Source organism: Mustela nigripes, chromosome 1 (assembly GCF_022355385.1).
Source record: "Mustela nigripes isolate SB6536 chromosome 1, MUSNIG.SB6536, whole genome shotgun sequence".
Lineage (NCBI taxonomy): Eukaryota > Metazoa > Chordata > Mammalia > Carnivora > Mustelidae > Mustela > Mustela nigripes.
The window spans coordinates 110778901-110793969 of record NC_081557.1 but is presented as its reverse complement, the minus strand read 5'-3'; the positions used below and the strand labels follow the sequence as shown (position 1 = coordinate 110793969).

Below are 15069 nucleotides of genomic sequence, written 5' to 3'. Positions count from 1 at the left end.
GTTTGTCTGCAGTAGCTATTACTGGGTATGCTATATTCTTCTGAATATATGAGTACGTTCCAAGCAGAGGAGCAAGTCAGACTTTAAGATCCAGCTGCCTGTCTAACCCCAGTGTCCACAGTCTTGTCATTTCAAGAGGCGACCACATTTCATTCATATTCTTTTCCCCTTTCCAGATCAGCCCTGAAAACATACTCACTAAACAGGCTCCAAATGAGGACGAACAGTATAGGCGAAGCCAGAAGCTGCTGTGAACTTGCACTCTGAATTGGCAGGCTTCCCCCTTTCCTTGCTGGCATGATCCATGCCTCCCGAACTTGAGCCTAAACGAAGGAGGCTCGCTATCCATTGTGAGAAACACTTAATCTGCTTACTGAGCGCTCAAGGCCACTCCACCTAAAATGATAACAAAAGACAAGGGAAGTGGCCTTGGATTTGGGGGAGGGGGGCAGGGAGCACACACAAGGGAGCTTTCGAGTCTCCAGGCTGGGTCAGAGGGATGCCAAGTCAAGGCTGCCCAGTGGGAGGATGTCCAGAACGGCTACTGTTTCAAGCTAAGACGGCAGCAAGAATGCCATGTGCAGAGTCCTGGATGCTCCGTCTGTGCAATGACCTCACGACCTGCACCTCTCTTCATGCTCGCACAACCCCATGGAATCAACAAGGCGGATTTTCCATCGCTTTCGCACGGGGGGCAGAATCCAGACAATACCTGGAAACATCAAGTGACTTGCCCAAGACCACAGGGCTTGCTGGACAGGGCCTGGATGAGACACCAAGCTTCCGAATTTCTAGTCCAGGGTTTGTCTCCTACAGTCTGGCATAAAGCCAATACCACCAGGAAAGACAATTAAATGGGACAAAATAATACTAATATAACAAAGAGGAAAAGAAGGCACATGGCGGTGGTCAGCCATTTCTTTTTCTGCTTTGAAGGAGTGGGTTCTTCTCTCTTTAGCATGAAGAACTCCTCCCCCCTTTAAAACATATTTATGGTTATTTCACAAGGTTACGGTGCAGCTGCTAAAATTAAGTCACAGCCATCCAAATGTCTTTCCTGTCTGGAATAATTACCTGTGTCTACACAGCTGGGCTTATCCTGGTTAGTGGATGGTATTTTCCTCTCACATAAGGCTCTGGATCTGCTACAGAGATTTCTCATGAGCACACACTGAAAAGGAGAGAACTAGGAAATGTGTTGGAGAGAACTGTGGAGGTTCTAAGATTCCACGGGTGTCCTGAAATATCAAACAGGGGGTGCCTGGGTGGCTCAGTCGGTTAAACATCTGACTCTTGATTTCAGCTCAGGTCATGCTCTCAGGGTCCTGAGATTGAGCCCCGCTTGAGACTTGATCTCTGTCTCCCCCTCTGCCCCTATCACGCACCTCCTGCCCTTCCCCACCCTCTCAATAAATAAATATATAAACAAATAAATAAAACAGAACACCTGGTCTCATAATCTGAGGGAGAAAAGGCATGAGAGAAACACAAGTACTGATGTGGTTCAGTAAAATCGGTATTTATCTTTATGTGAACTGAACGAACTTACAGAATTAGAAAACAAAAACCTAGTGAAATCGTGGGGGGAGGTGAAAACCACAGATTTGGGGTCCTTTTACCTTTTACCCAGTGAAGGATAATATTCTGAGGTTTGCTACTTTGATGCCAAATTTTGAGAAAGTTCAGAAATTCTGCCTGAAGTGAACTGTCAGTATGTTAGGAACGGGAACCCAACAAAGTCATGATTAATAATGACCCCATTTTAAGTGGATAATTTTTTTTTAAGATTTTACCTATTTGTTTGGGAATGCGAGAGAGAAAAAAAGCGTACACAAGCGGGGGGTGGGGGTGCAGAGGGAGAGGGAGAAGTAGGCTCCCAGCTGAGCAAGGAGCCGGATGCAGGACTCAATCCAGGACCCTGAGATCACGACCTGAGCTGAAGGCAGATGCTTATTGGACTGAGCCACACAGATGCCCCAACATTACCACTTTAAAAATCTCATTGCCCAGTCCTTACTATCAAGTATGTATCCAGAGAGAATGCATTAAGGAAGCTCTCGTGTATATGCATTCCTCATCTATCAGACTTGTTGCATCCGCCGCTAACCAATCAATTAACCAGAGAGTGCTCTCAAAAGAGGTACCAGATGATCAATGCAGGCCAAAGGGCTTAAAACAGCATGTCTGTCCCGGAGATTTAAGAACTTACAGGTAGCTCTCTCCTCAATTACACACAAAGAGATCAAAAGATCACTTGCAGTACGGGGCAGGATGTCCCAAGGGCCAGATGATGGGCCCAGCAGTAAATGCTCCTAAGGTCCAGAAGGAAACATCATGGATTGCTGTTTTAGAAGCTACATTACAAGGAAGACCTTGAAATAGGCCTTGAAAGATGGGCAGGCAGAGAAAAATCCTGTGCTTTCCCACCAAAGGGGCTGGTGATTTCTGCTGCTGTGATCCATCATGGGTAACAACAGCCCAGGATGGAAATGAAATCATACATTAACTCTTAGAAGTCATGCTAGACTGAGCGTCTGATGACTGTTTTTGGTAATAAAGGTCAGAAGGTGTTCTTCACAAGGTATTGAGATTGGTTTTTGAGAGTCCAAATGAAGAATTAACACATGACTGAACAAAAACCTAGATAAACAAAGTCACATAAAGGAAAGAAACTGGCTTCCAGGCCATCGGGTCTAGTCTACTCCCTCGCTGCACTCATTCACGCATTGAACGAGAAAATATACCTTCCTCCTGGGAATCCCTGTCAGCCCGGGGAAGATGCTTACAGAGGCAGGACCTAGTGATTTCTAGGTCCCCAAGAAAGAGGGAACTTTAGAAAAAGATGTTTGTGCATCCCACTGTCAAGGAAAGAGCTGCTTCCAGGGGACTCGGAGCATTCTTGGCCTTTTGCAAGACAGCTGCCCACGTATTTTCACTCTGATAACATGAAAAGCCAGATCTACCTTTTCCTAATTGCAAACCTACACGGGACTTATGATTACGGTTTATCATGGAGAGAATGTGTTGCTTCCTGTGTCATTTCCCACTGAGCTGGTGTATCTTATTTGCATTCTGAGGTCTATAAGACTACGTTACTGTAAGACACGATACCCTGAGTCGGCCTTGAAAAGAAAGACTCCTCAGACCACGGCTTAATACCACTCAAATTGCAGAGTCTGTAAGAAAGCCTGGCTAGAGTAAAGAATGCCGTCTTCCTGGGAGTCCTCGTGTGGCTGAGCAGCAAAACACTGACAAATTCCTATTCCCCAGGATGCACGTTGAGGTTAAGAGCCTGTCCCGCTGTTTCTTCTGCCATCCTATGTCATCAGTGACTCTACTCCAGGACAGTGAGAATCTGCTGGTTATCAGCCACGTACGGTCCAGCTAACATGCACCCTGTACCATGCAGAGAGCTCATGTGTTGCTGAGGCCCAGCAGTGGAACAGACAGCTCCAAGACCCGCGGGAAAGCTCACCACATAGAGCTTGCGCCAGATGACCGCCCATTCTCGCAGCGTCGACGTGAGCTCCTGGACCAGCGGGAGCTCCCCAGGAATCACGGTCTCGTGCTGCCTATGGAGAACCAGAGAGATGCTCGTGTTACTCTGGGCTGACCATCCCTGCTTTTCTTGACAGGGGTCATATTCCCCACAGGGCAAAGACGGGCATGGGGTGGTCCAGCTGGAAAGACAACGAATCAGTTGTGGGGAAATTTGTTGAGCGGACCTTATTACACCTAAGTCTCTGAGAAAAGAAGGGGCTTACTGATCCCAGCTCTCAAAATAAACCACGTCTGGGAGGGAACAAAGGCATCAGCCCAGCCGGGACCATCCCAGTTGGTATCTCGACAGGAGCAATTGCTGAGCCTGGCTGGCTTCCATGACTCCCGGGATGGAGTCTTTTCGCTGCTTCTGCCAAGTGGCCCTTTCGTTAGGGAGGGTGGGTAGAAAAGTGTGCAATGCACGAGGGTCCTGAGGCTGGACATCTCACACAGGACCTGCTGGTGGGGACCGAGGCTCTGCCCTCTGACGGAATGGGGCTCGATTTTCTTCTCACCTGCTGCCTCACTGCACTGAAAACGTGTCTCTACCATACTCCTCATGGGCTCACAGGAGACTCAGAACAAGGCAGGGCCGACATTTATTCCCATCAGTCCTCTGGTATTTTCATGATAAGCAAAAGGAGAGTGAGGGCAAGCAAACAAATGGGAAAGAGAGGTAGGACTGCCAGACTTAAATAAGACTACCGCATACCCAGTTAAGTCTGCATTTCAGATGGCTTGAAACAACTTCTTTGTTTTGAAATAACTTCTCAGTGGAAGTTTGACTCATGAAATACCTGGGACATACTAACCACAAACAATTACTTGTTGTTATCTGGATTTCAAATGTAGCTGAGCACCCTGCCTTCTTCTCTGACAACCCTAGTTAGTGGGCATATGCCTCCCTACATGCCCTTCTGCCAACATGGCTGCCGCTAGTGACGGCGGAGGCTGCCTGGGAAATGGCCCGCTGGAAAGAAGCTTCTCCAGGTGGCCAGGACACCTGGTTTCCGGTCTTGGCTCTGCCACTGAAGAGCTGGGGGAATCTGGGCCTGTCTCCACCCCTCATCTAGAAAATGCAGGTGTAGAACTTACAGCTGAAAATGTTCTTTTGCCGCTTTGAGTCTGCATGACTCTGATCCATTCTCCTCTCTAGCAACCCTGGCATTCCAGTCCTGCTCTGGGCTCTCCTTCCCTCCTCTGTCCCTGGGGCTCACCAACCTAGCGGCCTCTCTCTCCCACCTCAGGCTGAGTGTCTTACTCCTCCTCAGGCTCCACAGAGGCAGTCACTGTCTGGGACAGCCGGTAAGGTGGATGAGAAATTAGAATATCCAAAACATAGTGGATTTCATCTGCAGAGCATGTTCACACACATCATTTCATCATTCCACATTAAGCTCTCGACCAGCGCATGGCCAGATTTATGTCCTCCAGTTTGTATGGGCAAAAAGCCCAAGGGGCAATAAGGCTAACGGACTTGTCTAAGCTCCAGAGCTGATCACTGCCGGAGGCAGCTTGCTCCTCTCTCTCCCATGGTTGCCAAACTGGGGGCCCTTGGAAATCCTAGCAGCAAAAGGGTGCCCAAAGTTTGTGTGTGTGTGCACACTCAGTGAGCACAGGGCAGGAGGGAGGCAGGGGGTCTCCGTTCGTTCGTTCACTGCCTGGCTTTACTATCCTGGGGAAGAATGCCAGAGAGGAACCATTATGAAAGAAGGAATCATCTTGGGAATAAAGCTCGTATTCAATTTCTCTCCTTGTGAGAAGGGCACTGATGAGATGAGAGCAGAAACGCACACGAGAAACTCTTTAATGATCATTTCACACGTCCACCACTTTTAGGGGTCTTCCCGGGACGGGAACTTACCCTCGGTCTTCCACGGTTGCCTCCTTCAAATGGATGTACGTTTCAGGGAAGATCCCCTACAGAGAGAAGAACGTCAGTTATATGGCCGCAAAAACCTCAGGGTAAGGAGCACACATGGCACCAGGAACGAGTGAGCAGACAGGATACTTGGGCCGTCACCAGAGTGTGCGGTCAGGTTCGAGGGCCCGACCACACTGACTGCGCCTCCCTGAAAGCATGGCTAGAAAGACAGAAATTAAGATCTGGGTTCACAGAGCACGGAAGAAGTGCTTCGGAAGGGGGCGAACATGTCCTGATCAACTCAGGGCTGCAGTACCCTAAGGGGCTTGACAGCCAGCAACTAGAACCATCCAGATCCTAATGCCATGAACTGCTGCCTTGAAAGGGTTTCTCATAATTAGTGACCCGAAGGGCTGTGTACTTAGTGGCCCATGAAATTATAGTGATTTTCCGAAACAATCCCTTCTCACCGCTTTCACTTGAGCCAAATGCGCCCGAAATCGATTAGTACTAGTTATCTGGTTATTTTTAGCACTTCCCAGTCTCAAATTGCTTCCCAGTCTATGTTCTTAAGTGGCCAATCTACATCACTGTTGCGATGTTGCTTGTGGGGAAACTAAGGCCCATATGGGCCTAAGAGAAAGCCTGGAAACTGGTCAGTAGACACTGAAGAAGTGAAGATCAGATCACAGAAAGCAAGTCATGGATCTGAGTTTTCCTGATGCCAATGGCTTCTGGTGTTTCCCTGTGTGATACGCTCACGGATAAATGGAGGCAACGCCATGGGGAAAAGGCACTGCTGTTCTTTGTTTTAGGGTACTCTGCAGGCCAAACCAGCAGAGGGAGGAGAAGAGCCTATTTACCAGGTACCACTGGTTTGACTGCTCCTAGCCCTGCACCTGCGGAGGTCAGTGCGACCCTGTGCGCATTCTCTGTTGGGGGACTGACCACAAAGGTGGGAAAGGAAGATCTTCCTACATGGGGGCTGAGTCAAAGATGTGTGTGTACGCAGTGATCCTTAATCCGTCCAGAGACAGAAAACTAGTTCACTTCTACTGGCGTCGGTCTTGTGTCCGGCTTCATGTGCTCTATTTATCTAAAACTCTTCTTTCTCCATCTTAGCCCTTTGCCAATAAAACAGGAAACAGAAAGAAAATCTGAGACTGAGCTGCTCCCAACCTTGGTGATGACAGGGTAGATCTTGTCACTGCCTGAGTTGAAAGCAAAATGACTGTCCTTTCCAGCCAGGCAGAAAGAATCCCTCCCCCCCAAAAAAGTACATTACCTTCCCCTCTTCACTTTGAGAAAGGGGTATGCATGTGGTGTGTAAGTCAGAAAGTACTATGCTGATCTGTTACTGATAAGACCCAGAACACACAGAGAGACAAGATGACACTGACCTTTTTCATTACAGGGGCAGGATTCAAAGTGATTTTGGAAAACTGATCAAACAGTTAAACAAAAATTCAAATGTAGGTATAATTCCTGTGGGGCCTAATTTCTGATGTTCTGAAGCTCCAGATCTGTGCTTAGGGTGTCTAAGGAACTTTGGGTGTTTCTTCTGTCCATCTGGAGGTAAATGTCTTGTTGACTGCCATCTTGGTAGAGAACCAGACTTGATCGTCCAGAAATCACCTTGAGGATATGATGCTAAGTGAAGTAATCCAGACACAAAAGGACAAATACTGTTACGATTCCACTTGTAGGAGAGATCTAGAGTGGTTAAATCCATAGAGACAGAAAGTAGAATGGGCATGGCCAGCGATGGGCTTGGGAAGGAATGGGGAGTGGACACTTGGTAAATAATGAGCCACTTAAAGCAGTAGCTCTAATTAGAAGCCACACTTGGAGGTTAAAATAAGAGGTAACACTGCTTATCCCAGGGAATATCCTTGCAGAAAACTTTTCTCATCAAGAAGGTAAAGGACGAATTAAAATTTTTGTGCCTTTGTAATCTGATTACTAGTCTCTCAATAACTGGGAGAAATCCAAGATAGAAGCATTTGAAATATAAAGGTCTTGTGCTGTAACACCCAAGCAGATAATTCATACTGAATGTACAGACATGAGGACTTTCATCTTCAGAGAGCATTTATTTTGTTCCATTACCTCCCTGTTACTTGCAGGCCCCGTCCCTCCATGACAACATATGTCCACTTACATCCATTTAACTGCTCTAGTAAATCTGAGCCTTGGAGAAGTTTTCTTTCCTTCTTTCCATCTGACACACAGAAAGGCAGGAAAAACCTGGGGGATAGATTACTAATTTATAGCTTATCTCAATTTTGATTCTCCTTTCTCAATGCAACCTACTCACTCGAGGAAAAAAAAATATCTAACCACTTTCTAGATATTGCCCTTATCCACACTTCCACAATCCTGCCAGAATCAATAATCAGTTTCTGCAAAGCTCTGGGCTTCTCCAATTCGTAAAACCACTAGCGCATTTTATCACCACTCTAAATGGTGAGGTCTGATGATAACTGACACCAAAAATTTCCATTAAAATAACAGGCCTTTCAAATAGCTCCTCCCCCAAAGACCGGCAAATGCAGGAAAAAACAGCATTAGGAGAGGATTTCAAACAGGCTGGATCTCTTAATGAAAGGGTGTCAAAGCTGAACATAATTCATGATGACTGAATCTAAATTCCCTTGATGCTTCCTGCTACTCTCCACCAGAAGATATTTCAACTTAAAAATCAACAAGTAAAAGCAACATCCTTGTTAGTACTATCATTTCATTGAATTACAAAGTTGAATTATCAAGAACTAAAAGAAGTTCTTCCTGAAATAATTCTTCTTAAGGGTGAGATTTCAAGTTTAAGTAAGGGTTTTAAAGAAATGAAAACAAAACTAAAACAAACTCAGGGAGCATGCTATTTCCTTTTCAAAGCCAACAACAAGGGTGTGAGCTAGATAGATTCTGATCTATTAGGACATCACAGGATGCCTTAGAAACCGAGGTCTATATGCAAAAAGAATCCTTACATACCGTAGCTCTCTGAAATGGAAAAGTGTGGCCAGGGACCTTGTTTCAACATGATTCACAATCACCAGTTAAAAATCAAAGAATTGTGTTTGTTCTTTAAGTTCATGTGATCCTACCTGAGAATGGGGTTTTGTTCATTTTTTTAAGTTGACTTTTTTTTTTTTTTTTTTTTTTTTTAGCAGACTGGGAAATGGAATAAGTCTTCTTGCTCTTTAATAAATTCAGAACTTCTGGGGCGCCTGGGTGGCTCAGTGGGTTGAGCCTCTGCCTTCGGCTCAGGTCATGATCTCAGGGTCCTGGGATGGAGCCCCTCGTGGGGCTCTCTGCTCAGCGGGGAGCCTGCTTCCACCTCTCTCTCTGCCTGCCTCTCTGCCTACTTGTGATCTCTGTCTGTCAAATAAATAAATAAAATATTTAAAAAAGAATTCAGAACTTCTAAATGGTTAGCTCCAATCATGCTTCGAAATAACTTATCATTTCTATAATTATGAGTAAATAAACAAAGATAGGGCTAACCAGGAGTATCTATAAACCACAGACAAGGATCCTAAAATAAAGAAAGCCTTTTATCTCACTACGCTCTTATTCATGCCAGGATGTCCTTGTCCTCGGTCACTATTTGAAGGTCTGGAGAAATTGAAGTTACCAAGAGATTAAATCAAAGTAGTTAAGTTGGAAATGAAAACAGGTGGGAAAATGTAGGAATTGAACCGTGGGTAGAAAAATTCAGCATTAAGATTTGGGGAGGGATAAAAGACCAAACTGTGGGAGTTGATACTCACGTGACAAGCAAACACTCCTTTATTTTGGTAGATTTTCAAATTGTCAATGTTAACAAACTGCATGTGTGGACATGTAAATGTGCAAAATAGTGACTCCAGATCCAAATATATAGAAAACTTGATCCAAACAATGCTGATTTCTAATGACTACAACCTTGTAGAAAGGGGTTTCTCTGGGCCCTGAGCTCTTTCAAGAGTTGTGTGCTCAGATTACTTGTATCTCATGCCATGCTTGAAAAACAAGAACTGTGGGTTTTGGTGTGTATGTGTGTGTGTGTGTGTGTGTCTGTGTTTCTCTCACTTCTTGATAAATTCTAATATGTTTCTCTTACCCCTCTCCTAATTAGCTATTCTGCATGTGAACGAACTGTGAAAAGTGATGGTCCTATCAACCCCATTTCTCTTTCAAAACAAAGTGCTGACAGGCCTCGCTGCCCCAGAATGCAGCGTCAAAGGAAAAGGCCTGACCTGACCTAAAATTAACTGAGGGGGTATTAACGTAACTAACAGATTTTCTTTAACTTGATGATGAGTAGTTTTGGCATGGGGTGGAAGAACCTGCTAGGGTCAGTTAGTTTTCAAACTCTCTGCCCATGACAAGATACATTTTCATGGCAACCGAGTCCTTAACTATGCATAAAATGTAATTTTAAATACATTAAAAAGTACCCACCTCACACAAAAGTTTCATGGACAGTATTTTTCACGGCATTCCATTTTCTACTTTCTTTTCTACTTTTCGGAGTTTCAGTTTTTGGAAGATGGTGATTAATAATCCCTGATGGTGATTTCATGATGTATTACTGGGATTGGCTGTGAGGTTCAGTTTCAAAACTACTACTCTGGCTTATCATTTTATAACAAAGGATGGACTCAAGTAGAAATGGGGAGATGCTTTAGTTCTGGGATGTTGGCACTGGGGAGCTAAAGAACCAAGCAGCAGCATGGGTTCCCCTGAAGGAGAGCCAACAAGAACACCCTTTCGCGTTATAGCCCTGCTGAGCTCCAGGGGCAGGGAGCGGCAAGCCTGCAAGTGCTTCGAGTGCCCTACCTGGGGAGTGAATTCAACTCTGGCCTTCCCCCTTAAGTTGGCTGGTGGGAAAAGGGGTCCACGGGACTTGTGCGATTTTACACACATTGAGGTCAGAGAATTTGTTGTCAGATCTAAACAACAGCCATCCCACAGAACACAAACTAGGTCTAGAGGCAGCAACGAGCAGAAAATGGGCCCAGGTAGCATAACACAAAGCTAGCAGGCAGATTGAAATTCAAAAAGTAAATGAGAAACCGTACCTTTTTAGATTTATTCTGGAGGGTATATCCTCTGTACCAACCTGCGGGGGAATAAGAAAACACAATCTTTTATGTTATCTGAGATAATATAAAGATAGGAGCAAAATGCATCCTCTTACTCTACTGGAATGCTGGGATGGAATCCAAGAGGCAATTAGCAGACTAATTAGAATACGTATATTTTGGTTGAGTACACAATTGAAATCTAGATCTATTTTGGGGCTTAATTATCCTCATAGGTAAAGGATTTAAAATTCACATAGAACCACGTTTCATCTCTGCTCCTCTGGAGAAAGGACAGAACAAACCAACCAACAAACTAGACAGAAGGCAGCTCAATCTCTTAATATTTTAATACCTTAGATATTTACTAAACGTTTTTGCATGAATGAAGGTCTTTCATCCATATATATATACATTCTACAAATCACCCTATACTATGAAAATAAATACTTTAAAATAATTTATAGTCTCTCTCTTATCTAAATTCTCAGGTAAGGAACCACTCTTCTGGAAGAATTTTAAACTGGAATGGCAAATCTTACATAAATATTTGCACCTAAAAGAGTTGAAATAAACAAATAATAAAAGAATATTTAGAACAATTCTTGGCAATGCTATTCACATCCCTGACAATAAAAAAAATTTTGTTGGCTTGATGAGGCTTTAAAAAAAGCCTTCAACTTCCACAGGCACCTGGGTGGCTCAGACGGTTGAGCAACTGCCTTTGGCCCAGGTCATGGTCCCGGGGTCCTGGGATTGAGTCCCACATCAGGCTCCCTGCTCAAGCAGGGGGCCTGCTTCTACCTCTGCCTCCCTTTCTATCTCTCATGAATAAATGAATAAAATCTTAAAAAAAAAAAAAAGCCTTCAATTTCCTTTTTTTTTTTTTAAAGCCTTCAATTTCTTTATAAAAATTTCAATAAATACACATACACCTATGGATGCTTTTCCACCCTTTATCTGGTAAAGGGAGTATACAATTTAATCAATCCATAAACAGATAACTTATATTAAACATTTATTGATCACCTACTAGAAACTTCAGGCATCTGCCAATAAGGTTCTAGAACCGTCTTGTAATTTGTTCTACATGAAATCATCCAGAAAAGAGACACATAACCTATTCTGGATATGTTACAAGAAGAAAGTTGAATGTACCTTGAACAAAAATTTAAGAACACTTTCACAGGGGCGCCTGGGTGGCCCAGAGGGTTAAGCCTATGCCTTCGGCTCAGGTCATGAACTAGGAGTCCTGGGATCCAGCCCCCCCCCCCCCAATCGGGCTCTCTGCTCAGCAGGGAGCCTGCTTCCTCCTCTCTCTGCCTGCCTGTGATCTCTCTCAATAAATCTCTCTCAAATAAATAAATAAAATCTTAAAAAAAAAAAAAGAATACTTTCACAAATTTTTAAACTGTCAGTATTCAAAATTTAAAGAATTTTGCTATTTCCTTTTTCTTTTTTTAAATATCAGGAAAAGAATAGGATACTATGCTGTAAAATCATTGCAAGTTTTTATCAAGGCCCACGGTTGAGAAAAAGGTATTTGAACAGGAAACATTACTCCCAATTTCAGAGGCCAAAGTGCAGGAGAGAGTCAGGTGTAAGAAGAATACCAAGCCAGACATGGCTGGCAAGTTCAGCTGCCCCAGGAAGTGCCTTTGCAGGAATGACTGGCTTCAGGCTCCTCCTGGGGTGGAGGAGGGTCAGGCAAGCTGAGAAACAATGGTCTTTTCCAAGCAGTTTCCAACTCCCTGTGTCCTACAAAACCAAGATGTAACAGTTTGGACTTTGCTCCACTGTCAGAGAAAAATGTCTCTGTACTTGCATAAACAGTATTTTTGCACAGCCATTCATCACAGAATTATGCTTCCGAAACCTGTCATTTTTGGGAAAAAAAAAAAAAAATTTTTTTTCTTTACCTCCTAAGTCTCCTCTAGAATTGTGGTTTGTGTAAAACCCATATCTAAAGGCATAAAATTACCACACTGAATCTCTAAAACGTTCATCTTGCTTGGCATTAGGTACTAGCAGAAGAGTATCTATCTCTGGAGTTTCAGTCATATACTCTTGGGACCCCATAAATTCGACTGCTAATAACTGCAAGGGATTTGAGAAAGAACACGGGTTCCAACTGATCCCAATATTTAAAACAGGATCATTATAGTTAAATATGGTATGCTTTTAAGGCTTCCAAATGCATCACGATACAAAGAGACAGCGAAGGCTCTGTATCAAACAAGCAACTACAATCAGTAAGTAGTGTGAGCTGGGGGGAATCTCGGCTGCTTTTTAAAATTAGTACATTATTTGAAATAAAGAGAACAGTGGGGGATGGTGAGTGCAGAGGGCCAGTCTTGCCTGGATTTAGGTGAAACCTCAGTCTCAAGGAGTGAGTTTTAAGACCACAGATTCACAGAACAGATTGGTGGTTGCCAGAGGCAGGGGGTGGAGGTGAGGGCAAAATGGGGGAAAGGGAGCAAAAGGTACAAACTTCTAGTTATAAAATAATGACGTCACGAGGATGTCATGTACACCATGGCAACCACAGATAATAATCCTGTTGCATATATTTGAAAGTTGCTAAGAGAGTAATTCTTAAAACTGCTCATTACAAGGAAAAAGAATTTTGTAACTGTGTAAGCTAATGTATGTTAACTAGCCTTATTGTGATGAACATTTTGGAATAAACACAAATATCCAATCACTGGGGCGCCTGGGTGGCCCAATCCATTGGTTAAGCATCTGTTTTCAGCTCAGGTCAAGATCTCAGGACCCTGAGATCCAGCCCTCCCACCCCCACCCCAAATGCAAATATTCAAGGGCATTCAGACCTCCGGTTTAAGCAAATGGATGGCCAGAAATAACTCTTCAGGATAGGAAGACTGAAAAAAGGAAAGCACTGGGGGATGGAAGACAGTTGGCCCATCTCCTCCCCTTCCTGAACAACTGAGCCCTGATCCGTTAGGTGGGACACGGCAACTAAGGCATTTGCAAAGGTGGTGGGGAGGGCATCCACACAGGGGGCCAGACTGGCATGGTGTGTCAGAGCCAGGCAGAACAAGATGGGCATCCATGGGAGATGGGGGGGTCCACAGGAAAAGGGTGATGAGAAGGACATCCACAACCACGACCTGGGGGTGGAGGACGGTGGGATGACCCGAGCTGTCAGAGAGAGAACAGGCTGAGGAGGGTGTCCATGTGGGAGGAGGTGTGGTCATGAAGACAGAGACTGGTTACATGCTGAGGACCTGATGAAATAAGTAAATATTATTATCCTGGAAGCCAGGTTTCTTACTGTCACAGGACAGAGTTTTTTTTTTTTTTTCTTTTAAAGATTTTATTTGTTTATTTGACAGACAGAGATCACAGTAGACAGAGAGGCAGCAGAGAGGGGGAAGCAGGCTCCCTGCTGAGCAGAGAGCCCGATGCGGGACTCGATCCCAGGACCCTGAGACCATGACCCGAGCCGAAGGCAGCAGCTTAACCCACTGAGCCACCCAGGCGCCCCACAGGACAGAGTTTTAAGAAAGGGAAAGATGCTGGACTGGACTTGAAGGTCCCCATGTGCACACATGACTCCTTAAACAGGCAAAATGAATGGTCAAATGAATGGTCAAAATGAATCATGTGTTAACCCATACTTATACACACGTGCACATTATCCTTGGCTCTGCTGATACCTACTGGTTTTTATTGTTTTTGACCCTGAGACAGATGATGATGGAGAGAGCTCAGAAAAGCAGCTATGCAAGTGTCCGGAGAGTGACCAGTCCCAGATGGAACAGGAGGGCAGAGGACTCCACGAAGAAGAAATCCAAGAAAGCAAGTGGAACTGTGAAATTACCTCCTTTGTCTGAACATATGAGAAGGAGGTAAACACTTCTATTAGAAAATCTGGACATGAAAAAGAAGTAAGTCCACAGAGAATGAAGAAAAGAAGAATTAACACCTCTAGAAAAACATTATTCAAGACAGAAAATAGAATGAAGGTACGTTCCGGGGCACCTGGGTGGCTCAGTGGGTTAAGCAGCTGCCTTCGGCTCAGGTCATGATCTCAGGGTCCTGGGATCGAGTCCCGCATCGGGCTCTCTGCTCAGCAGGGAGCCTGCTTCCCCCTCTCTCTCTGCCTGCCTCTCTGTCTACTGTGATCTCTGTCTGTCAAATAAACAAATAAAATCTTTAAAAAAAAAAAAAAAAAGAATGAAGGTAGGTTCCACAGCATCTGCTGCTTCTACTACATAGACTCAGTAATCTAAATAATATTCTAAAAAATAATAATGTATTTATAGTGGGAGGTCTCTACCAGATACAGCTAGGTATATCTGTGGCTGGTCAGAATTATAAGAGCGCTAAATCCTTACCTTTCCTAAGAAGCAGTTAATAAATGAAAACGGAAATATCAAGTAATAGAAGCACGATTTTTTTTTTTTAAGATTTTATTTATTGGAGAGAGAGTGCATGAGAGGGGCGAGGGGCAGAGGGAGAAGCCGACTCCCTGCTGAGCAGAGGGCCCGATGTGGGACTTGATCCTGGGACTCCAGGATCATGACCTGAGCTGAAAGCAGTTGCTTAACCAACTGAGTCACCCAGGTGCCC

At 44.4% G+C, this 15069-nt stretch overlaps 1 protein-coding gene across 1 annotated transcript in view; it reads right to left on the bottom strand.

The window, feature by feature from the left end:
- Positions 1-15069, bottom strand: part of DOCK5 (dedicator of cytokinesis 5) — a 211730-nt gene that overhangs the window by 121298 nt on the left and 75363 nt on the right. The window contains exons 3-5 of the mRNA XM_059372023.1: positions 10471-10511; positions 5405-5460; positions 3476-3572 (exon numbers count right to left, since the gene is read on the bottom strand). Of these exons, the coding sequence (XP_059228006.1) occupies positions 3476-3572; positions 5405-5460; positions 10471-10511 (194 nt within the window). The remainder of the gene's footprint in view (positions 1-3475; positions 3573-5404; positions 5461-10470; positions 10512-15069) is intronic.